Source organism: Choloepus didactylus, chromosome 27, assembly GCF_015220235.1.
Source record: "Choloepus didactylus isolate mChoDid1 chromosome 27, mChoDid1.pri, whole genome shotgun sequence".
Lineage (NCBI taxonomy): Eukaryota > Metazoa > Chordata > Mammalia > Pilosa > Megalonychidae > Choloepus > Choloepus didactylus.
Genome location: NC_051333.1, coordinates 11907301 through 11933834, shown reverse-complemented (window position 1 = coordinate 11933834; position 26534 = coordinate 11907301). Strand labels below are relative to the sequence as shown.

The 26534-nt window shown below is 41.6% G+C and overlaps 1 protein-coding gene across 1 annotated transcript; it reads left to right on the top strand.

The window, feature by feature from the left end:
* Positions 1 to 2464: 2464 nt before the first annotated feature.
* LOC119521127 (zinc finger protein 233-like) lies at positions 2465 to 25251 on the top strand. Its single transcript, XM_037819191.1, is given in 6 exon segments — positions 2465 to 2703; positions 12959 to 13019; positions 18370 to 18496; positions 19484 to 19573; positions 21809 to 23614; positions 23617 to 25251. Coding segments are annotated over 5 exon segments (2067 nt in total). The 5' UTR covers positions 2465 to 2703; positions 12959 to 13004; the 3' UTR covers positions 23646 to 25251.
* Positions 25252 to 26534: the final 1283 nt, after the last annotated feature.

Genomic DNA, 26534 nt, shown 5'->3' with positions numbered 1-26534 from the left:
TGGCTCACCTTATACTTGCCTTGTCCCAGCCCTAGAATCAGTCATTTTTATAAGAAGTCCTTCCATTTCATGGAGAACGGTAATTAGAAGCCAAGATCTGGGCAATAGGTGTGCTCACTACTTCAGAGAATCATTGGTCCCAGGTCTTCTCTGGACATTCCAGGGGTGTGTGAGCAGGTCTTCCATGATAATATTCCAGTGTCTCTAAGCCTTTGAATCCCCTCTACTACATTATACCAGGGCAGTTCTGGCATTTCAACCTCAGGTAATGTTGGCCACTTCTGATCTATGTTTCAGCCAGCCACCCAAACTGTTAATGACCTTACTAACATCTTGAGCTAAAACACTGAATGCAGAATCTCTGCTTAGTGGTCCCATATCAATAAATTCAGCCTGATCCAACTTTATATTCTTTCCACCATTATCTCACACCCTTAATAACCATTCCCACACATATTCCTCTGATTTCTGTCTATATAAATTGGAAAACTCATGCAGTTCTTTTGGAATATAGCCTACTTCCTCATGGTTACACTTTCTACCTCACCCTTTGGGGCCTGTTAAGACTTTAGTCTAGTTATAGGTCTTTGAGAAAAGAGTGGTGGTAGGGGTGTCATGAAAAGAATTAGAAGTATCCCTCAAGCCAATTACCTCAAGACATTCCGTTGCAGTATCATCTCATGAGACAGGATTAATCTCGCCAGAGGAGTGAGAGCTTCTTCCTCAGGGGAGGAGATTATAGGATTAGTAGGCACTGAAAAGTTAATCTCTTTAGGTGGAGGTTGGATGGCAGGCTCCTCAGGGCAGACTGGAGGTCAGGAAGCTGTTTCCTGAAAGCAGGCTGGAGGTTGAGTAGCTGTCTCTTCAGGGCAGACTGGTGGTAGGGTGAGCTGTTTCCTCAGGGTAGGCCACTACAGGTGTATCTAGCAAAGACTCAGCAGAATTCAGGGTTCCAATGTTCTCAATCCATATGTCCCCATCCCAAGTTTCAGGATCCTATCCTCTTCCAATCAATGCCTTTACTTTAACAGCAGACACCCTGTGAAGTTGTGATTTTAGTTTATGTTGTAAATCTGCTACTTGCACAATGAGACTCTGGTTCTGGTTTTCAGAAATCTCAAGTCTGTGGCCACAGGAAATAAGACTCTCTTTCAGGGCACATATAGAAACCCTTACATCTGCCATATGGCATTTAAGTTTCAAATGTGAAGACTTTAGCTCATCCCTTTCTCTTACAACTTTATCCAGCATATCTAAGAGCATCCAGCCAACATCATTATACCTCTTACCTCCACAAAACTGTTAAAGTGTCAAAAACACTGTCACTCAGAGCCTTGCTTCATACAAGAGTATGAATAGGAGAATCAAATGGTGATATTTTGCATATCCATTGCCAACTCATGTCATGGACTGTCAGTGCCAACTTGATTACTGGAAGTGGAGTCATTAGTGCCTCTGAATCTTATCAGAGTAGAAAACCAACATAAAAGCCCATTTTAAGATTCTGTTTCTCAAGAATACCAAGCTGTATTAGTTTTCTCTAGGGAAACAGAACCAATAGGAGATATCTGTAAATATAAGAATTTATAAAAGTGTCTCATGCAACGGTGGAGATGCACAAGTCCAAATTCTACAGGGCAGGATGCATGAGTCCAAATTTCATAGGGCAGGCAGCAAACTGGCAACTCCCCAGGAGATCCTGGCTAACTGAAGAAGACAAGTGAAGGTTCTCTTTCTTCTCCCTGAAAAGTCTTCAACTGATTGGATTAAATCTAGTTGATTGAATTACACCCCTTGGTAGATGTAATCAGTCATAGATGCAGTCAATTCTGGTTTATTAACCAGCCACAAATGTCCTTGCAGTAATGGTTAGGCCAGTGCTTGCTTCACTAGACACCTGTGCACCATCACCTGACCAGGTGATGAACCTAACCATCACAGCAAACATAGCAAGAATGTTAATAAACGAAAGGTCAATGTCAGATTGCCTTTCCCAACAATCCTAAAAGTTAAATGACACCACAGGAAGAAATTAGACAAATCTAGAATGCAGGTCATCTTACATGACAACTGACCTAGATAATTCAAAAAGTCAAGCACACGCTTTAAAATTAGAGGGAAGAATGTTCTAGACTAAAAGAGAGTCAACAGACAATAGAATAAATCAATAAATCTTAAATATTGATTTGAACATTTAATGCCATAGAACGCATTTCTGAGAAAAATAATCGGAAATTTGAACAGAAGCTGGATATTATGTAATATTAAAATCATTTTTCATTTCGTTAGGTGTAATATAGTATTTGTGATACGCAATACATGTCTTTATTTTATAGAGAAAGAAGAAACGAAGAAAGGAAAGAAGGGAGCGAGGGGAGGAAAGAGAAACACGGAAAGAGCAAAGAAAAAGAAAACCAAAAAAGAAAAGGAAGGCAAGATGCCAACAGCATCTGTGAACTGTGAACTAAACCTGTTTATATCACAAAATACAGCGGCAAGCCACGGTAACAGCTACGTTGCCGAGGATTCTGGGAATCGCAGTCCTGAAGCTGCCCCAGGTCGGAAGCACTTCCGCCGCAGGGGGCGGGGCCGTCGCCGTAGTTCTCGCGGGGATTCCGGGAATTGTAGTCCGGGAGCTGCGTCCTGACCCAGGCGCTTCAGCTGCAGGATCCCGAGGCCGCTGCTATCGGTCCCCTCTCGGAGGTGAGTCATCGCCGACCTCCGCGTTCTCTCCGAGCTTTCCTGACCCGAACGTGGGGTCCCAGGAGTCGGTCCTCGCCCATGGTGAAGAGAAAGCGCGGCCAGCGGTGGAGGGCCCGGCCTGGTGACGGGGGCAGCAGTTTGCTCCCCTTGGGGTTTGGGGCGGTTCGCGCGTCCCCTCTTTGGGGACGGGTCCGGGTCGTGCATCGCGGGGCTCTAAGGTCTTCCTGGCGCTCTGCAACCCCATCCCACCTCCCTGCACCTTCCTCACGCTCTGCCTCCTTCGGCGATATTATTTTGGAAGAGTTAATTTCTCCCCTTTTCCTCTGTAAAATGGGGTAAATGGCAGTAGCCTACCTAGTAGGGGTGTTGTGAGAATTACCTGAATAGACGGGAAAATGCTTAGAACCGACCCAGGCGCACACTATGAAGTGATCGGTCGTTACCTTTTTTATTTCTTCCCGGAGAACCGCTCCGTCTCTGAAAGCTTTTGTGAACCTGGGATGGGGTCGGAGCTCGGCTGTAGCGTCACTGGCCTTTCTCTGATTCCTGCAGCGCGTGGGGCTGCTCCGGGATTCCTAATGATTTTCCTCTCCCCGTCTTTTTAAAAGTAAGGAGTGGATCTCACCCAGTGTGATTTTCCTGGGCCAGAGACACAATCGTGATATCTCCAGCCTCCCTTGCGCCATGGGCCCTGACTTTTTAAAGAGGATTGCAGAGAGAAGGGAGTGACCCCTTGGGTCCCGGTAATGTTGCGGGATTTGGGTTCCTCGGTTCTTGTCCATGCCCCGAGAAAGAATTCAAGGGCACAGCACGGATGAAGCAGGTAAGAAGTTTATTAAGAAGGCACGTGAGAGGTCATGAGGGCACTCACGCTAGAACAGGGGTGAAAGGTGAGAGGCCCCGGCCCTGTGGGTCAATCTGCTTTTATAGATTTTTGTTCCTTTTGTAATTTTTATTAACTATTTTACTAACCTCCCCTTTCCCTCCTTGAGGCTTGAGTAGATGACTCAGGTGGGGTTGGTTGACCACCAGGTGCTGTTTATTGCTGTTCTTCTCAGAGCTATCTTTCTCCTTGGGGTCTGATGGCTTCTTAGAATTTGCCCTTTTCTCATCAGCCACCCACTGCCCTAATTCTAACCCTACCTCAGTAACATGGTCCTACCCTGAGAAATCTTAACATTCCATGTGTCATTTCTGCTATCAGTAGAACAGATTTCTTTCAGCTGTTAGCAAATTCTTTCTTCTGGGAGAATGTTTAAATTTTTGTAAAATAAACAAGAGATTGGATGGGATGTGTGTTGATGAATAATAATCGACTAACATGTTGAGTTCCAGGTATTCTAAGGGCTTTATATGCATCGATTAGCTTAATCCATGTAAGAGACCCTTGACATATTATAGTTATCGTCCCTATTTTACAGATGATTTGGAAAGATCTTAATCATTTGCCCAAAATCAAACAGCAGGGAAGACGTGGAACTAGGATTTGAACTTGGGCTGCCCGTGTTTATGCCTTTATGCCAGATTCTTCTTCAACCCTAAGAAATGGGATGGGGAGACTGTTATCTGGTAATAAATTAGAAAGGTAATTTGGGACACTAAGTAGAGGACCTGAAGGGTGTGCTCATTTAAGTAACTTCTTATTTTACATGATATTACAGTGTGTATTCTGATTATAGATGTAAAGCATGCTCATATATAGAATTTGAGAAATATTTCAAGAAAGCTAAAATTTATCTATTATCCCAGTATGTAGAGATAATTATAAACAAGTTAATAATGTTTTCCTCTTTAGTTGGTTCCATATATATATATATCTTTTTCTATGTTTTTAAGAATTTGCATCATATTTATGGTACTTTTATATTGTTAAATTACCTCTGGCACCTACTTGTTGGGTAATCTGGGGTAGGTTACTTAACCTCTCTGTGCCCAGATTCCTAATTGATAATGTAGGGATCATGTTGGTATCCACCTCATATGGTTGTTGTAAGGACTAGAAAAGGGAATATATATAAAATGTGTGCGATAATGGCTAGCACACCCTGAGTGCTCAATCAGTATTAGTTCTGAATAATTGAACACAGTTTATTCCAGCACAAGAAAAAGGAAACCAGGGATTTTAGGGGGTACACAGATGTTCTTCTCTCCATTCCAACTCTTCTTTGAAATTTAGCTCTAACATACATCTGAACAAATATGAATATTCAGTATTATGATCATTATTTACTTTGCTTTGATTGTCTTTTTTTTTAAATTTTTATTTTGAAATAATTTCAAACATATAGGACAGTTGCAAATACAATACAAACCCCATACAGAGAACTCCAATACCCCTCCACCCCCAGATATCCATATCTACCAATTTTACATTTTGCTACCTTCCTTCCTTCCTTCCTTCCTTCCTCTCTCCCTCCCTCCCTCTCTCCCTTCCTTCCTTCCTTCCTTCCTTCCTTCCTTCCTTCCTTTCCTTCCTTCCTTCCTTCCTTCCTTTATCCCTCCCTCCCCCCCTCTTTCTTTCAACTATATCATCTTTCTATCAATTATCTATGCTTTGATTGTCTTTTGACCTCATGAAGACTGGGATAATCAGAATGGCTCTTATTGCTTGGGCAATATTAATTTTTAAGGCTCCCCAGTAATATTCATCTGCTTGATGGTTGAGAGCCACTTAGCAATTAAAAGCATGGGTTCCTGGCTAAAATCCCATCTCTTCTTCCAGTTAAATGAATAATCCTAAACAAGTGGCTTAACATGTCCATGGCTCCTCAACTGTAAAATGGGCATAAAAAGTGTCTCTACCTTTAGAGTTGATATGGAGTTTAAATGAGTTATCCATGGTGTAAACCACTTCCAACAGTTACCTGCTCTTATTATTTTTTTTATTTTAAGGACTTGGTGTTCTTTTAAGTAAAAGAGGTTGGTTAGATTGATCTTTGCCTTATTCTGATCCCATTTATGACTATTGGGAAGCAAGAAACTCTTCCTTCTCATGTCTCCTTTCTTTTCTTTTCCCTTAGCCCCACGCTTTGTCGAGGAAAAAGAGCTGAAGCCTGGCACCTGAGGGGCTTATTAGAAAGAGGTGGTGAGGACCTTAAGTCCTCTTGATAGCTGAATAGATAGAATATACTCAATATAATCCTTTGGCTAAAAAAATACTTAGTATGGTCTTCAGTAGCCAGAAAAATGTTTATTGCACCCATTTCACTCACGCAGCCGTGGGTTGTTTGTAGCCTAAAAGCGCTTGCTGTTAATTTAATTTCAAAAATTTACTTTGTGCTCCTTTTTTGTTACAGTAATGAAATCCTCCCTTGCTCTGCTTGCAGAAATGCAACATCATATGAACTAGTATCAGCACCTTCCTCCCTTTTGAAGGGCGAGATCAAAAGCCCAAACAGTCACCCACAAGAAGGGCCTGCAAGATAATAGGATGTGCTGACCAAACAGCTTTTCCTCTTCTATATTTTCCCCTTCTGCTTTCTTCTGGATCCTGGCCATTTCTTTGTCTGTCTGGGGTTATAGAAGCCCAAACCACTCTTCTCACTTCGAACTGGTCTTGGAGAGCTTTTTCTTTCCTCCAGTTCATTGTTAATGCATCTTCGGTAAACTCACCTTCTCACCAAAGCAGAGAGACTTGTTTCTCTGTTTGATGTAGGATCAGGCGGGCCTGACTATTTAGGACTGTGTTTTCTGACAGTAACACTCAGTCTGGCTGACTCTGCAGGGTTGTTTGGGTAGAGAATAGCCTCAAGGTTTTGTACTGTTTATTCCCTCTTTCTAGAATCTAGACTCTCTAGATCATGCTTCCTCCAGCAGCTGCATGGCTCACTCCCACAATCTTCTCAAATTTCTGATCAAATTTACCATCCTTTCCAAAATAGCACATGCCAGTGCACTCCCTCCCTTTTCCCCTGCCTTTAATATTTAAATAATTTCAGACTTACAGGACAGTTGCAAAAATAATACAAAATCCAGACAGAGAACTCCAGCACATCCCTACTCTCAGATACCCAGATCCATTGATGTTAACATTTTACCACATTTGCTGTATCACTCTTTTTATTTATATACACATCCATCTATTGATCTGTTTTCTAAACATTTGAAAGTAGATTGCATACACCATGCTCCTTAAGTGCATAGTACTTCCATGTACATTTCCTAAGAAGAATAATAATCACTTATTAACCACTTCAAGTACAGTTATCAAGTTGAAGAACTTTAATGTTGATAAAAAGTTTACAGTCTTTTTTCCAATTTTTCATATGTCCTACTAATGTCCCTTTGGGCCTTTCCTCCTCCATTATTAGATTCAGTCCAGGTCCATGTATTGATTTCATTTAATTGTCTTTTTAGTTGTTCTTTTGTTTGTTTGTTTGTTTGTTTTAATTAAGATTTATTCACACACCATTCAATTGTCCAAAATATACTATCAATTGATCACATTACCATCATGTAGTTCTTCATTGATTATGCTGATCTATTTTTTTAACATTTTCTTTGTACCAGAAAAAATGATAACATGAATAGAAAAATAACAGTGAATAAAGAACACACACATTGTCCCCCCTCCTGCCCTATTTTTCCTTTAGTTTTTTTGCCCCCATTTTTCTACTCATGCATCCATACACTGGATAAAGGGAGTGCCATCCACAAGGTTTTCAGAATCACATTGTCACCCCTTGTAAGCTACATTGTCATACAGTCGTCCTCAAGTATCAAGGCCACTGGGTTGGGGATTGATAGTTTCAGGTATTTACTTCTAGCTATTACAACACACCAAAACCCAAAAAGTGTTATTTATATATTGCATAAGAATGTCCACCAGAGTGACCTCTCGACTCCATTTGAAATCTCTCAGCCACCGAAGCTTTATTTCATTTCATTTTGCATCCCCCTTTTGGTCAAGAAGATATTCTCAATGCCACAATATCAGGTCCAGACTCATCCCCGGAGTCATATGCGGCGTTGCCAGGGAGATTTACAACCCTGGGGGTTAGGTCCCACGAACAGGGGAGGGCAGTGAGATTACTTGTTGAGATGGCTCAGTTAGAGAGAGAGGGCCACATCTAAGCAAGAAAAAGGGATTCAGGGGGAGACTCTTAGACACAATTGTAAGTAGGCCTAGCCTCTCCTTTGCAGTTACAGGCTTCCTAAAGGAGTTGTTCTTTTTGAAAATTGTGGACACATACAGCAAAAATCCCCTGCCTTGTATCTATCACCATCTGACACATTGTATACTTATTAGTTGGTTTGTTTAATACCTGCCTCCCCTAGAATAATATCAACTTCATGAGAGCAGGGAGTTTGTTTTATTCTTTGATCTATCTTTAGTTTATAGACTTGTACCTGGCACTTGGTAGGTGTTCAATAAATATTTGTTGAATGAATGAATAAATGAGTCATCTTGGTGATCATAATGAGGCTCTGATCTAATATAACATAGGATGTATTTCTATCAACTATTCATTCAGCCATTAATTTTTATCATGGTAGTATATAAAACCTAACGTTTCCCATTTTACCCACTTTCAGGTTCAGCCATTCATATTTTTCAACAGAGCTATTTGGAATGCCTGCTGCATTCCATGAAATTTTCTAAACAGTGGAGGAAGAGCAGTGAACAAAACAATGTAGCTTATATTCTAAAAAAGGAAAATAAATATAAGCAAGCCAGATAAATAAATATGAAACTTGCTATTGAGTGATGAGTGCTAAATATAAAAAGGGGTGAATGGGAGAAAGGAAGTGATGGGGTGGGGCACTTAAGTTATATAAAGGATGTCTGGGGAGAAACTCTTGGAGGAGATGACTTTTGAGGAAGGACTGATGGTTATTATTAAATAAATGAGTAAATACACAAATAAAAGGATTTGCCTTATCCAGAGACCGTGATTGACCCTTTTATGAATCCTTCCCCTACTAAGGATGGCCTTGATGTTGCTCAAGCAAGGCGAGTTAAGAGACCCAAGGGAGGAAATTGAACGACAAAATTTATGCTCTCCTCCTTCCAGTTAGGAGCAGCCTCAGAATTTTGCAGCTCAAGGGAAGATGGTCCATTTCATGCCCGACTGAGGGTATCTTCAGTTGTTCTTTGATTTCATGTGTTTTGAGCGCTTCCTATATTGTAGGTGCCGGAAATAAAAAGACAAATACGGGTTAATCATCTCACAGGCAAAGCAGGTGTTTAAATCTCTAATTGCCTCTCTCTTGTGGTGATGGAAGATTTTCAGAGGAGGGATTTGGAGGATGAGAGAAAATTCTCCAGGAGAAGAAAGGGGAAACCAGTCCTCCACGGAGGCGGAGTGACAGCGGAAGGGCATTGGAGGACTTGACAACCCAGGAAGGAGCAAGTCTGAAAACTCAGCCCTAGAAGAGTGGCCGTGCTGCAGGCAGTGAGCAGAACTGAGCCAGGCACCCAGACCCCACTTGCTTTTTCCTAGTAAATACTGTGAAATGTCAGATCTCCTTGCAAAACCCAGTTACTGAGCAGAGCAGGAGGGTGCAGACCTACAGAGCCAGACCAAAGGGAACTGGAAGTTAGAACTGATCTCCCCCGAGCTTTAAGAAGGGGATGCATTGCTCCCATCTCTTCCCTTCTAGAGAACCTCTGCTTGGAGTAGGAGGACCCACGACCGTGCATAGCTGTCTTTATTGAATGCTGACTGGTATTTATTCACCAATACCTCTTTACAACCCGGTAAGGTAGATTATGTTATTATTCTCATTTCATAGATGAGGAAACAGGCCCCCAAAACTAGTAAATTAGAAGAGTCAGTATTTGAATACTGATGAGCTGGCTCTACTCTCTCAGCAGATCACTTTCAGCAGAGTCTATATAGTCTCCCACCCCCCTTTCTCCTATCCATAAGGATGTCCCTCCCATCCCTTGGGATATGTGATTAGAAACAGCATGGAGACAATTGAGGATCTCAGGCTCTGGAGCCAGAGCTGGATCCCAGTGCAGTCTTGCCTCTCGCCAGCCCTGCGACCTCAGATAACTTATTCTCCAAAATGTCACTGTCAGTTGCTCTCCAAAATGTCATTCTTAGATGCTCTCCATAATGTCCCTCTTAGCTGCTCTGAGGTTAACTTAATCCTCAGCTTCCATGTCTGTTAGATGAGAACAAAATCATTGTATCATCACTTACTGAGAGCTCATAAAATGTGCCAGGTGATGAGCCAGGTATTTTTTTTTTCCCTGTTCATTTAATTGAGACGTAATTCACATATTATAGAATTCACCTTTTTGGAGTGTGCTATTCAGGGCTTTTTAGTATATCCACTGGATTTTGCAACTGTCACCACTATCTAATTCCAGAACATTTTCATCAGCGCAAAAAGAAACTTTACTCTCTGTTCCGGTTTGCTAATGCTGCGTTTTTGCTAAATACCAGAATGGATAGACTTTTATAAAGGGGGTTTATTTGGTTACAAAGTTACAGTCTTAAGGCCTTAAAGTGTCCAAAGTAAGGCATCAACGATAGGGTACCTTCACTGGAGAAAGGCCATTGTCGTCGGGAAAACCTCTGTTATCTGGGAAGGCGCGTGGCTGGCATCTGCTTGCTCCCAGGTTGCGTTTCAAAACGGCGTTCTCCAAAGTGTCGGCTTTCAATGGCTGTCTTCAAAATGTGTGTCTCAGCAGCAGCTCCTCCAAAATGTCACTGTCAGTTGCTCTCCAAAATGTCATTCTTAGCTGCTCTCCATAATGTCCCTCTTAGCTGCTCTGAGGTTCTTCTCTCTGTGAATTCCTTTATACGACTCCAGTGATCCAAACGTTTCACTCACAGTTGATTAAGTCACATCTCCATGGAAACAATCAAAGAATTCCAATCTAATCAGCACTAATACATCTGCCCCCTCAAGACTGCATCAAAGAACATGGTGTTGTGAGGGACATAATACATCCAAACTGGCACACTCTCCTTAGTTGTCACCTCCCCACCCCCCTTTTCCCTCCTTCCCCAGCCCTAGGCAACCACTGATTTCCCTGCTGTCTCTCTAGATTTACCTAGCCAGGGCTTGACTGGAGTCACTCACTGATCCCCAAAGAGACCCAGGACTTCGGTGCTATAGTTACAGTGAGACAAAAATCTTCCAGCTTTTGTTTAAAATGAAAAAAAACCCAGCACAGTCATATTAAATTAGTTTTTTCCATGATGTGCCTGGGTGGGGAGAGACACCAGATGCTGATGTCAATTAAATAGCATTCCAGGATGACAGATTTTTGAGTAAAAGAGCCAATCAGAATCAGTCACTTTTTGGAGGGAAAGGTGGATTTCTCAAGACAAAGCATGGGACAGTCTCTAAAATGTGGATGTCATGAAAGACTCCTTTATATAAAAAACGACAAAAGCATATTTCCCAAAGAATTGAAAGCTGGTACTGCAACATATGTGTGTACATGAGTGTTTATAACAGCACGTTCACAGAAGTCAAAAACTGAAATGGCATCAGTGGGTGACTGGACAAAGAAGTTGTGGTCTAACCGTACAGTGGAATGTTCTTCAGCCTTAAAAAGGACTGAAGTGCTGACAGAGGCTACACCTTGAATGAACTTTGAAAACAGGATTGCTAAATGAAAGAAGCATGCACAAAAGATCACAGGGTGTGTGATTCCATTTATATGAATATCCAGAATAGGTAAATCCACAGGGACAGCCTGCAGACTGGAGGCTGCCAGGGGTTGCAGGTATGGTGGTGCACTGCTTAATGGGTGCAGGTTTTCTTTTGGGTTAATAAGCGTGGTTGGGGGCTGGGTAGAGCAGGTGGTTGCACAACATTGTAAATGTACTAAATGCCACCAAATCATCCACTTTAAAATGGTTAATTTTATGTTATGTGTATTTTACCTTCATTTTGAAAAATGATGACCAAAGACCTCATCAAGGACAGTTTGGGTTCATGACAGTCTGCTTTTCTGCAGGAGCAGGAAATCAGTTATAGGTTTTGCACCTACTCACACATTTGACCCTCACAACAACCCTGTGAGGGAAACACTATTCTTCTTATTTTGCAGGTAACACACTTGAGGCCCAGGGAGGTTAATAGTAGAGTACCAGTATGTCTTTTTTTTTTACATTATTTATCATGAAATATAACATATATACAGAAAAGTGATAACTTTCAAAGTACAATTTAACAAGTATTTATAGAGCAATTTTCAGAGAATATTATGGGTTAAAATTCCAAAATTTCAGTTATTTCCTTATTGTGAAATATAATGTTTATACAGAAAGGTGATAACTTGCAAAGTACGATAAAGCAAGTAGCTACAGAGTAAATTTCAAAGAATGTAATGGGTTATAGTTCCACCATTCCAGTTATTTCCTTCTAGCTATTCTAACACCCTGGAAACTTAAAAAATATGTATATATTCAGTGTTCATAATCCATTGTTAAATCCTATCTTGTCTTTTGCTACCCCTCCCTTTCCTTTGATCTCGTCTTCAGGGGAGAAGGATTAATGAAAGGGGTAGTTGCTTCCTTATTAAAATTGGCCAGGGAATTTGCTGTGAAATAATTAGAGAAAAGGCAGAGAAATGCCCCGGACAGCGGTTCTGGGGGAGCGGCCAGAGTAGGACCTTTACAATATATAGTGAGGGCTTGGATGAAAAAGCTGAGCAATCACATCTGAGAGGACGGGGTGAGTTTATTCATCTGGGACCGCTGGGGCTGGCTGCTGCACGCCGGCTGCTGAGCGGGGAAGGGAGGAGCTCTCCACTCCTGCACACCCATCTCAGCAAGTAGCCGGGGAGATAATCATTCTCAGCTCTGAGGGGGTGCTGGGAGCTCCCAAGAGAAAACAGCAGACATATGTTGAGCACACGCAGGAAACCGGGTGCATTTACTATTCCTCCATGGAAGCCCACGTTGTGCATGGTGAGAGGCGGGGATAAACCAGGGTGCCACACGGAAGCATGAGGACCCCCCCCCGCCCCCAGTCTCTCGGGCTGGCATCCCCAGTGCACATGGAATACCAGGGATTGACTCCAGAACTTCTGGTCCCAGAGTCCTACTTATGTAGCCAGTACATTCCACCAGCTCTCACTTCCCACTGCCCAGGAGATAACGATAGCCCTGGGGGCTGCAAGGGGCCCTTGTGTTAGGCTTGTGCTTAGAGTTGGGCAGGTTGTTCACTGCTCAAGGGCTCCTGGCCCAGTGGTCAGTTATATGTGCTGAAGGAGGGGTCCCTTTTTAAAAAAAACTCACCTGGACTAGGGCCTGTGTCTTATGGCTCCTTTCTCCATTCCCAGCTCTGCCTGCCCAGGCCTCTTACCTCCTCCAGAGGAGCAAAAGGAAATGACCAGGTTTCAGGTGAGTTGATTTTCAAATTTTATCTCTTTTCTCAAAGATTAGACACATTTTTTTCCCCTCTTATTTGTGAAAGATAAAAGAGGACAGCAGATATTGGTTATATGCTAGTTACTTGCTTTTTTATTCATGCTATTTTTTGTTTTTGCATGTAGTTTTTGTTTTGTTTTTAGTATTGGTTTGTTTTATCATGTTCTGTTCACATGCAGTAGTGCAAAAATTCATAGATATCAACAAATGAAATTCAAATAAAACCACAGTTTTACCATGCCTGCCAGTCAGCTATTTTCCCTCCTCTGTTCTCTAAACAGAAAGGACAGAGAACAGAAGGAGGCTTGGGGCTTCAGGATGGAAGGGAGAACAATGGAATGGGTAAAAACAGACGTAAATATAATAGACTGTCTGCCTCTTGAGTTTTCTGTTATGTTTCATGGTTGAAACAAAAATGATAACATTGTCTGATGTGGTTCTAAATGTATATAGAGGAAATATGTAAGAAAATTAAGAGTGGAGGAGGGTAAAGGAACTTAAATAGAAGTGAAGTTCCTATAACACCCTCAAACTGGTAAAATGTTGACACCAGTAGACTGTGATATGTGTATATCATGTAATACCAAGAGCAACTACCAATAAAGTTACAAAAGAGATTCCAGAGAAGGTGCAAGGACAGTAGAGAGAAGGCCCATGTACCCCCCACCCTGCGTCCCCCATGGTTACACCTTAAGCTCTTATAGTACAGTATCCAAACCAGACAATTCACGTTGGTATAAAGCGTGTGTACAGTTCTCTTACAATCAGGATACAGAACTATTCCATCACCACAAATATCTCCTGCAACCCCATTAAAGACACATCCAAACTCCCCTCTTTCACCACCCCTCAGCCCCTGACAACCACCAATTCATTGTCCATCTCTAAAATTTTGTCATTTTGAAAGTGTTATATAAATGGAATGATGCAGCACATAACCTTTTGAGATTGGCTGTTTTCACTCGGCATCATGTCCTTAAGGGCCATCCTAACTGTGCATGTATCAGTAATTCACACCTTCTTATTGTTTAGTGGTGTCTTTACCCTGCTATACCGTGGTGTGTTTAACCATTCACCCTTTGAAGGACATGGGGAAGTTCCAGTTTCTGGTGATCAAGTTAAAGTGGCTATGACAGTCATGTACAGGTTTTTGTGTGGACATGATGTTATTTCTCTGGGACAGATGCCCAGGAATGTGGTTGCTGGCTGGTATGGTAAGTGTATGGTTACATTTTTATGTTAATTTAGCCGTTTCTGCCTTCTTTTTTTATGCAATTTTATTGATATATTCACATACCATACAGTCATCCATAGTGTATAATCAGTTGTTCACAGTATCATCACATCATTGTGCATTCATCACCACAATCAATTTTTTGAACATTTTCATTCCTCCAAAGAATAAAAATAAAAATAAAAGTAAAAAAAACACCCAAAATTTCTCATACTCCTTTTTTCCCTTATTCATTTACTTTTTGTCCCCCTTTTTTCTACTGGATAAAGGGAGTATGAGCCACAGGTTTTCACGATCACACAGTCACACTGTATAAGCTATATAGTTATACGATCATCTTCAAGAATCAAGGATACTGGATTGTAGTTCGACAGTTTCAAGTATTTCCTTCTAGCTATTCTAGTACACTAAAAACCAATAAGGGATATCTATATAATGCATAAGAATAACCTCCAGAATTACCTCTTGACTACATTTGAGATCTCTCAGCCACTGAAATTTTATTTTAATTTCTCTTCCCCTTTTTTTGGTCAGGAAGTCATGTCCCACGTTGCCAGGGAGATTTACACTCCTGGGACTCCATCCCATATAGTGAGGAGGGCAGTGTGTTTACCTGCTGAGTGGGCTTGGAGAGAGATGCCACATCTGAACAACAAAGGAAGTTCTCTGGGGGTGACTCTTAGGCACCATTGTAAGTAGGCGTAGCCTCTCCTTTGCAGTAAAAAGCTTCATAAGGGCAAGCCCCAAGATCGAGGGCTTGGCCTCCTAAGCTGGTAGTCCCTGATGCTTGCAAGAATATCAGGAATTCCCCACGTGGGGAAGTTTAAGTTTCAGCATTTTTCCCCAGGCCCTCAAGGGGGCTTTGCAAATACTTTTTATTCTCTTCCCAGATTACTCTGGGATGTATCAGGGTTTCACGCTAAACCTGTACAAACCAACCAGATCTCACCCCCTATTCAAGGTCCCATGTAATTATGGTGTTTGAATAAACTGACCATACAAGTTAAATTATGTAGCATGCTACAGAAAGTATATATTTTACACCAAATAAACATCTCTTCATTTGTTCTCACACAGAAGTTGAGGTTTTAAAGCACAGTCAATATCATCCTTTCCCCTTTAGTCTGGTTTACCTTAGTTATAATCAAGTCCATTTTGTTCATGTCTCTAATTGAAGTCTGATCTCTTTTTCAGCTTATTTTAACATTTGCCGTGTGGGATAATGCTGACATTCATAGCTGCCGAACTCTGACTCTGAGTCACACAGATACCCAAAGGACACTTTTGCTAGATATAGAATTCTTGATTTGCAGTTTTTCTATTTCAGTATCTTAAATATATCATACCACTGCCTTCTCACCTCCCATGGATTCTTCTGAGAAATCCACACATAGTCTTATCGAGCTATCTTTGTATGTGATGGATTGCTTTTCTCTTGCTGGTTTTAGAATTCTCTTTTTCTTTGACATTTGATAATCTGTTTATTCACTGCATTGGAGTCAGTCTACTTGGATCTATTCTGTTTGGGGTATGTTGCATTTCTTGGATCTGTAATTTTATGTTTTTCATAAGAGATGGGAAGTATTCAGTGATTATTTCCTACATTATTCTTTCTTCCCCTTTCCCCTTCTCTTTTCCTTCTGGGACACCCATGACACGTATATTCGTGCACTTCAGGTTGTTATTCAATTCCCTGAGAACCTGCTCATATTTTTCCCTTCCTTTCCCTATCTGTTCTTTTGTGTGTAGGATTTCAGATGTCCTGTCATCTAGTTCCTGAATCTTTTCTTCTGCCTCTTCAAATCTGCACTTGTATGTGTCCATTGTGTTTTTCACCTCTTCTATTGTGCCTTTCATTCCCATAAGTTCTGCCGATTGTTTTTTCCAAACTTGCGAGTTCTTCCTTATGTTTGCCCAGTGTCTTCATGTCCTTCATCTCTTTTGCCGTATCTTTCCTCAGCTCATTGATTTGATATTTGAATTGATTTAGGAGATTTGTTTAATAATTAATTGTTTCTATTCCTGTATCTCAGTTGAAGTGTAAGTCTGTTCCTTTGACTGGGCCATATCTTCATTTTTCCTAGCGTGATTTGTAATTTTTTGTTGTCTAGCCATCTGGTTTTCTTGATTGTCCCAATCAGATTTTCCCAGACCAGAGAGGCCCAGGTCTCAGGAGGAGGCTGTATTCAGTATCGGGTTTTCCTGAAGATGAGACCCAGGATATTTTCAGGCTTTCCTGTGAGGCCTCTAGACTCTGTGGTTTTCCTATCCTGCCCAGCAGGTGGCACATGTCAGCCCACAGCTCCCCACTGGCATAAAGAGGGGCAGTGTATTTAATTCTTGGTGGACCCTGGCCTGGGATTGAGGGTGTCAGAAGCCAAGCTTGGGCTGTTTCTTTTTTTTTCCCCCAGGCTCTGGGGTCTGAGTTCTGTGAGGAGGGCCACCACTTGTGCTGGCTCCTCCCCCACTTTTCTTAGGGAAGATAAGCCTTTTAGGGAATTGTCTCTTACACTTGAGTTTTTCCTTTGACTCTCTGACTATCTTAACTCCCTCCTTGCCTGGGTCAGTGCTGACAACTGAAAATGCCTGAGGCTTTCTCTAACGAGCTACTTTGAATGAGGGGAAAGAAAGAAGTCCCTTTTTCAGAGCCAGTCCCCAGCCTTCCAAATCACCAGGCAAGAACTGGAGTTGGTACCCAGTTCTGTATACCCCTTTTCTTGGGACACAGCCCTTTTCCAGTATTCTGAGCTCAGTGGACTCCAAAAAACTCTGTTTTTTTTTTTATGTATTTTTTTTTTCCATCAGCCTTGGCTCCTCTTTGCCAGGATAAACCTCCATGTTCCTTTCCTGCTTGCTCTGGGTTTATCTGTGCGTGAGGCATGTATTCAGTAGTCCAAATTTGTTAATTAAAACCACAGTTGTATCTTGGTTGAGCTACATTCCCTTGCTTCCGGCAGGGACTGCTTCTTTTTCCCACCATGAAGTTTTGCAACTCAGCCTGCTGTGCTGGTGAGTAGGAGACCTAGCTCCGCAGTTTGGAGAACTTTACTTACAGTTCTTACGCTGCTATCTCAGCTGTTCTACCCATTTCTGACTGGTGTACGATGGTGTCTGGTCTTGGATGTCCCCCCTTCAGTTGTTCAAGACTTTTCTAGTTGTTCCTGGCTATTTACTAGTTGCTCTAGGGAACTAACTAAATTCCACCCCTCCCTATGCCGCCGTCTTGCCCCCGATCTCTTGCTTTCTTTTGATTAATGTGGCTAGTGCAACCGAGAAACTGAGTTTTAAATTTTAATTTTTAATTGATTTAAATGTCCATAGGTGCATGTGGCTAGTGGCTACCAAATTGGATTGCACAGTTGCAATAACCTTATGTGTATTCATTCATTTAATCTGTAGAAGGATCTTCTGAGGGGGGTACCATTATGAAAACAAAGAAATTGAGAGTTTAAGGAATGTCTCTCCCTAAGGCCACCAAGTTACTAAGAGGTGGAGCTTTGGAACTTAAACAGAGGTGATGTGGTTTGAAAATGTGATCTGAAGTTCAACCCACTGAATGCTTTCATAGATGGCTGTCTTAGATAGGTGACATGTGCCTTGAGAACACAGAGGACAATTTGTATAATTCCCCACGAAGGGTGACTAGAAGGCCTTTCGGTTTCTCAGAGGGTAATAAAGTGGCATTACCTGGGCTTAGTGAATGTATGAGTGAGAAAGGAAAGATGGAAATTATGAGACTCTGTTGGACCTAAATTGACCCAACATCTCTGTGGACAATTTGGTATTACTGATCACACTGTGAAATGCATGTAGTCCCGTTATTTAGGAGTCACAGTTCTAGGGAACTTACTGTAAGAATACTCATCTGTGGCTCCAAATTAAATATACAGGGATTTTTTTTTAATTGCACAAACTTTTACTGTGATGTCGAAAAGTTGTGTGGAATAGGGAGAGGAGGAAATTACTTATAGTTGACTCAGGTTGTCCAGAATCCAGAACAATTTCCCATGTATCTTCCATCATCTCACTGCTGGCCTTTCTCCAGTGGACAGTGGATGTAAGATTGATGTGTTGTGTTTGGCGTTGTAGGAGGAAGTGACATTCAAGGATGTAGCTGTGGTCTTCACCAGTGAAGAACTGGGGCTGCTGGATGCTGCCCAGAGGAAATTGTACCAAGATGTGATGGTGGAGAATTTAAGGAACCTGCTCTGCGTGGGTGAGGAGAGGAGCCTTCTGACGCTGCATGTCAGCCCCCTGGGGTGTTTTTGTGTCCTCAGATGTTTAAGACTCTGGGACTCTTGACATGCTTCCTTGAACTTGGGGATCTGAGTTTCCTAATTCCTCTGGGACAATTTGTCTATCCCTTATCTATTTTTTTGAAATAGCAGTTGTGACCTATTGTTGGCTTATGAAATCAATTAGTGAGTTGCATCATTATCACGTTTGATGAAATAGAATAGAGTAGAAATATCATAGCTCCTTCTCAGGAGCTACACATAGTAGAGCAATAATTGTGAGTAAAGCAGGGAAGGAGACATGTTAAAAATAGATAATGGTAAGGATCAGATCATTTGATGACTTGATGCAATGATTTACATTTATGGATTTGTGTACTGGATCACAACATAAAAGGTATTTACTGTAATAGATCCCAATCAATATTTTGAAAAATACGTCTTAGAGCTTATATTAGGTTCTTAGTGTTGCCCTAACAAATGACTCAAACTAAGTGGAGTAAAACAACAGAAATTTTTTCTTTCATGGTTATTGAGGCCAGATGTCCACTACTAAGGTGTCAGCAGGGCCTCACTCCCTCCAGGGCTGTAGAGAAGAACCCTCCTGGCCTCTCCCAGCCTCCAGAGGCTCCTGGCCTTCCTGGGCTCCTGGCAGCATCACTCCAGCCTCTGCCTCCGTCTTCACATGGCCTTTCCCCCTGTGCCTCTGTCTCTTCTAAGGTCACTGGTCATTGGATTTAGGGCCCTCCCTCATCCAGTATGATCTCCTTTCAAGATCTTAATTACATCTGTAAAGACCCTTTTTCTAAATAAAATCACACTTGTGGGTTGCAGGTAAAAACTCCCTTTTGGGACCATCATTCAACCCCCTACAGAGCACATGAAAATTATGGGATTGGAATTAAAATTTAAATACTTTTTTTGCCTTTGATGTATTCACCTTATACATATGCCATTTCCTTTCACAGGATATCAGCCCTTCCGACCAGACATATTACATTTTGGGAGAGAAGAGAAACTTTTGATGTTGGAGTCAGAAATTCAAGATGAGCATTCAGGTGAGAACCGTGCAGCAAAATCTTTGCAGTTAACATCCCCAGGGACTCTGCTTCTCATCACCTAATTGACCACCATCAAGCCCAAGTCCCCATCATTCATTACCCTGCTTTGATTAGACCAGCTTTCTCACTGCCTCTCTGTTTCCACTTTTACCATTCTCTACGTAGTAGCCAGAGGAATCCTTTAAAACGTAACTGAGTTGATGTCATTCCTTTGCTCAAAACTGTCCCATGGCTTCCCATTTCACTCGGCAAAATCCAAAATCATGACAGTGGCCTCCAAGAGCCCTACGTGACCCGGTAACCCACTAAGTCTCTGAATTCATTTCCTGTGCTTTGCTCCTCTCTCAGTCCCTTGCAGCTGATCGGAAGGCTTTCTGCTGAGAAGACTGAGGGCTAATGCCTCTTAGCTTCCCTATTTGATTGAAAGGCTTTGTGAGGCACACACTAAAACTCTTTAGAGGGCCTTACATCTGACTGAACTGTACTCTGAGGCACTACCTTTGATCTTTCTGAAGTCTTAACAAACAATTTTACAGTCATAACTTTAACTTTATCTTTAGTCCATGTTTTCCTAAGAATGCCTTGGATTTAATCGTTACTCAGAAGCTATTTCTTAATTTTGATATTATTCACCATCAGTATATCAGGCTCAGGATATTTAAAACTGACAATTATTGAGTACCCTTCTTTCAACAGTCCTTCCTTTAGCTGATATTTCTCTTTTCACATTTATTCTAAGCAGGAAGAAGAAACTAGGCAGCACCTTCAGCCCTGGCTAGCTAGAGCACCTAGTTTATTTAGTAAATTTTTACTTTCCACATAGTGGCGGGTAACAGTGTTGCTAAATTTTCTGCCACTACATAAGAAGTACCCCGTTCTTCCAGTTTCTAATAACATTTGCTAACTTCCCTTTAGCTTCTACACAGTCTCCTCAGAGTCCAGATTTCTATGAACAGTCTTAAGGCACCTCAGTAAAAGGCTTTTCAACTTCTACCTGCTGCCTGGTTCCAGTGCTGCTGCCCAAATTTTAGGCTTTTGTTATGAAGGCACCCCAAGTCCAAAATCTGTGTTAGTTACCCATTGCTATGTAACAAATTATCCCACAACTTAGCTGTTTACAACAACAAATGTTTATTATCTTACACGTTTTCTGAGGGTCAGAAATTCAGGAGCACTTTGGTCTGGTTCAGCATTTCATGAGTTTGCAGCCAAGGTGTCAACTTGGGCTGCAGTCATTTGAAGGCATGACTGGGGCTCAAGGATGTGCTGCAGAGATGGGTTTGTTCACATTGTTCGTGGCCAGAGGTCTCATTTCCTCACTGGCTCTTGGCAGCAGGCCTGTCCTTGCTAAGTGGGCCCCTCACTAAGAGCTGCCTGAGTCTCCTGAATGCATGGGACCTGGTTTCCCCCAGAGCAAGTGAACCATAAGAGCAGAAGACAGAAGCCACGTCTTTAATGATGTAGCCTTGGGCATGACATATCATCATGTATTGCATAGTTCGTTGATTCCACAGACCAATTCAGATAAAACTGGGAGGGGAATTTAAATGTGTATGAATACCCAGAGTCAGGAGTCATTAGAAGCCATCTTACATGCTGGCTACCATAGCATCTTATGGTATATAAAGTTACATATCTATGAAATCTAGGATATGATATTAGCCATTCACATTAATCTAAAAATTCAGAAAAATTAAGTAGTAAAGATTATCTTTGCTTTCTTCCCATTGTAAGTATCAGCTATAGGAATGAATTTCTTAATTTTTTTCAGGTTATAATGTTTACCAGTTGAATATTGCATACTAGGAATTCATTGAAATCAATGGGAAATTCTCTCAAATATAGCTCATTTGACATGTTCATTTAATGACTAAATTAAGGAAATAAAGGCACTATCTTCTGGGTTTATTATTGGAATACAGGAGATATTTTCCTTTCCGGATATATTCTCACTTTTTCTGAGGACATTGCAATGCAGCTCCTTATTTCTAACTTGACCATGTGCATATGATTTGGTGTAGTTCTAAATGAGTCCCATTAAGCACTTAGTGGATAGGAGCCTAGTGACTACTTCTTTGTTTTCATTGGCGTGGAAAACCAACGATTAAGTCAAGCTGGACTTCCCAGTGATTACATTATGGTCCCCCAATGTGGTCTCCACGTGAAATCTTTTTTTTATCTGAGCAAAAACTTGTCCTCATTATCATCTCTGAATTCTCTTTATCCTTCTAGAACACAGGAATCAAAATGAGATAGAGACTCTTCAAGAAGTAGCATTACAATACCTTTTACATGAAGATCTTACATGCTGGCAGATGTGGGAACAATTTACAAGTAAAGAAACCAGAAATCAAGATGTGCTAATAAATCCTCAAGGCAAGAGGTCTGAGTTGTTAGAACAAGATGATTCCTCATGTCAGATGTGGGCAGGGGAATCTATTCAGGTTTCTGAAGATGAGAACTATGTAATGAAGATTCAAGGGGAGATTTCTAGTAGGAATCAAAATAAAGAGCTTCCAAATGGGATTACCTGGAAGTTTTGGAGAGAAATGTATCTGAGAGAGTCCCAGAATTATCAAATGGATGTAGGAAATAAAGTGAGTAAATGTGATCAGTGTGTAATGACAGCGGTCTCTCATCACCATTATGGTCATGGAGTACACACAAGAGAGAAAGCATTTAGCAGTAATAATTGTGGAAAAGACTTGAAATCATCCCAGCATAGTGTAATCCACTCAGGAGAGCAAACCTCTGATAAGAATGGAAAAGGGGTCAGCATTGGCTCTAGTCTTGAACTTCATCAGCAATTGCACTTAAGGGAGAAGCATCATCTATATATCAAGTGTGAAGAGGTCATCAGTTATAGCTCATTGCTTCCCATTCATCAGAGTGTTCATATAGGAGAGAAATACTATAGGAGTGATGGGGGTGGTGAGGGCTTTGGTCAGAGTTCACATCTGCAAACTTATCAGAAAGTCAGCACAGGAGAGAAACCCTACAAACGTCAGGTATGTGCTAAGAGCTTCAGTCAGAACTCTTCTTACCCCACGTATGAACTTATTCACACGGGAGAGAAGCCATATAAGTGTGACAGGTGTGAGAATGGCTTCAGTCATAGCTTAGATCTTAACCTTCACTGTGTGGACAACACTGGAGAGAGATCCTATATATGTGATGTGTATAATAAAGGTTTCAGTCAGATATCACAACTTCAGGCCCTTCCGGGAGCCCACAATGGAGACAAAACATATAAATGGGAAGAATGTGATAGGGTATTTAATCAGAATTATGGTCTTCTTCAGAGAGTCCACACTGGAGAGAAATCATATCAATGTGAGTTGTGTGGCAGGGGCTTCAGTAAGACCTCAAATCTTCAAGCCCATCAGAGAACACACACTGGAGAGAAACCATATAAATGTAATGTGTGTCATAAGAACTTCAGCCGTAATTCCTATCTTCAAATCCATCAGAGAATACACACTGGAGAGAAACCTTACAAATGTGAGGTGTGTGATAAGAACTTCAGATGTAATTCTCAACTTCAAGTCCATCAGAGAATCCATCCAGGAGTGAAACCATACAAATGTGACACCTGTGGTAAGGACTTCAGTCAGATTTCACATCTTCAGGGTCATCAGAGAGTTCACACAGGAGAAAAGCCATACAAATGTGAGACATGTGGTAAGGCCTTCAGCTGGAGTTCACATTTTCAAGCCCATCAGAGGGTCCATACTGGAGAGAAACCCTACAAATGTGATGCATGTGGTAAGGGTTTCAACTGGAGCTCACATCTTCACGCCCATCAGAGGCTCCATACCGGAGAGGAACTCTACAAATGTGAAGAGTGTGGGAAAGTGTTCATTTGGTACTCTTGTCTTCATGTTCATCAGAGGATACACACTGGAGAGAAACCTTATAAATGTGGCATATGTGGTAAGAGCTTCATTCGGGCCTCACATCTTCAAGCCCATCAGAGAGTCCATACTGGAGAGAAACCATACAAATGTTTTGAGTGTGGCAAGGGCTATAGTCGGAGTTCATGTCTTCAGGCTCATCAGAGAATCCATAAATGTGATAAATCCGGTACAGGTGATGAATGTGGTAAACATGTTCTTCAGAACTTAGACTTCTCATTTTCTTGAGAAAATCCACACAGCAGAAAATGTTTTTGAAATGCGTTTTAAGATTCAAGAATGAGCTGAGTTTTTCAGTCATGAGTTCTGTTGAAAAAACCTGTTGTATGACTATGGCCAGTATTTCAGACAGAGCTCCAACTGTCACAGTTATCAAGAGAACACACAGCACAGAAACCCAATACTAAGGGGTTCACCTTCAACAGAGTCTACATAGGAGAGACACCTTAAAAACGATGAGTAAGGTCAAGCCTTAAGCAAAGTATAATGATGGACCTGACAGAATTCATGTGCACTAGAGTGTAAGCTCAATGAGATCAGGAACTGTTTACTGCTCTATCACCATGACCTCAAACCAGTGCCTGAAAAATAGTAGGTGCATTTTTATGATTGCTGCTTTAAAATCCTCGTCAGATTATCCTAACATCTGAGTCTCTTGGCATGGCATCTGTTGACTGTTTTCTCATTCAACTTGTTATTCTGATTTGGTATGATGAATGAGTTTTTATTGTATCCTGGACATTTTGGATCTTCTGTTAGAGTTTGGGTCCCATTCAGTCCTCTTTTTTGGCAGGCAGTCACATGGTTTGTGCATAACATGCAGGTCCAGGTGGGGGTTCAGCTCCCACCTGGGCCCCACTGATACTGGGAGAGGGAAGGAGCCGAGTTCCATGCCCTTGCTGCTGGGTGGGAGTGGCAGGTCATTTCCTGCTGGGCTCTGCTGACACTAGGGAAGGTGAGGGCTAGGGGTTGTGGCCGAGGCTGACTGGCGCCCCCTTGTTGCTGCTGAGCAGGAGTGTAAGATCACATCCCCCTAGTGGAGGCTATATTGGGGTGCTGACTAGGTCCTCTTCGTTCTGCCTCATTACTGCAGTGGAGGAGTGGGGCCTGAATGGGTGGAAATTCAGATCTCCACTCCCTTGCCGACAGCATCCCTGTGATAGAAGAGCCAGCTCACGTTGCCTCCTTGCCAGTTGATGGGAGTGGAGGTTCAGCACCCTGTTTGGAATCACTGCACCTAAGAGAAAGGGGGGACTAGAGGACCAACTTGTACCATTTTGTTGCTGCCAGGGTGGGGTGGAGATTGTGCTCTCCACTGGACGCTTCTGACACCACAGCGGGTGCGGAGAGGCAGTTTTCCCATTGGTGTTTGGCTAGAGTAGGGTTGGAGTTACCAGTAAAAGTTTTCTGTTCTCTTAGGCCCCTCTTTTCCCACTTTTTTTTTTTTTGCCAGAAGGAGCAGGAGGGTTTTTTTTCTTTCTTTCTTTATCTGTTGGTTTCCAGTTGCAGTCTTCTCTTGCATCTCACCTGGGATATTTGTGAGGCAACATCACTGCCATGCCATTCCTCAGGTCCCATTTCCCTAGCCAGTCTGCCTTTCCATCCTTTAGAGTCTGCTTACATTTATTTGTTGAATTATCCCCAGGGTTTTATAGTTGTCAAGGGGAGGGATGGGCTACTCCATGTTAGCTGGGCCAGTTTACATATTTAAATCAGGATCCAAACAAGGTCTCCACGTGATAATTAAAAGTAATAATTGTGTGTCTGTGTGTATTATCTTTTTGCATCAAGATTATATATGAATAGACTTCCAGAGAAAACTTATCTTCATTACCTCTACATTTCTTTTTCTTAAAATGCCTTAACAGAGGATTTACTTGCTCTCTTGGCTGAATTCTTTTTCCCCTTATAGCAGATGGGACTAAAAATCAATTTATGCAATCTTTAAGAAAAGAGGCTTGAATTATCACTTATATTAGAAGCTATCCTACTGGCAAATTTGAAAACAAAGGACCAAAGAATAAACTGATTCATTGTGAATTTCAAGAAGATAGTTCCCGATATTTAGAAAAAGATGTTTCTCCACCATGAATGGGCAGTAGGGTCTCTTCAGATTTTTGAAAGTGACACGTGTAGTAAATATGTCCAAAATACAATAAATTGAAGTCGTTCCAGCTTGGAGTGTCTAGATGGAGTTCCCTATGCCAAAATCTTGGAGAGAAGCCTGTATCATGATTAAGACCCAGAATTTTCAGGAAGATGTAAATGAACCCATGTAGAAAAGTAACTATATGGATGTGGTTGGTATGATACGAGTTTCAATTAGACTTCACATGATTTTGATGGTTCTCAAAAAAACAGAGGAGAGATATCTTATAGATGGAATGACTCAGAACAATTTTGTGAAATCAACATGCAGACAACATATAGTCCATGCAGGGCTAAACCCTATAAATGTAATGACTTGTGGGATTAGTTTCAGTAATGATTCCTATCCCCATATTCAATTAAGTATTCTCAGTAGAGAAAGATTTTAGATATGTGACTAGTGTGGAAAAGACTCCAGACAGTCTTTCACGGAGGGCCACAAACTGAGTTTGTATTTTTCCAAACATCAGTTTATTCCCTCAAGAAGCTCACCTGGAAATGGCTTCAGACTTCACACCAGCTCATTTGTCTGCCTGCAACTGCCTTCCAAAAATGCCCTCTTTTCTGGCTTTTAATTTCATATGAATGCCTTCTCAGTGACCAACTGTAGGCCAGTGCCCTAGGGCAGTTGTGTCTGAGATAACACTGTTCCCAGCTTCTCTTGGGTTCAGGAGACCTTAGAAAATCCAATCATTTTAAATATATAAGTGATACCAAATCAGTATAGCACAGTGTTCTAAAAGTTTCACTTGCACCTCGTCTCGGTAAACATGAGACCACTTGTGTCCAATCCATCTATGTGAGGCTGCAGGAAGGAGTGAGTTAGTACTCACCTCTTTGAAGGCGTAGATTTGCCTACTGAGTTGATAGATCCTATCAGTATCATGTATGGCAAG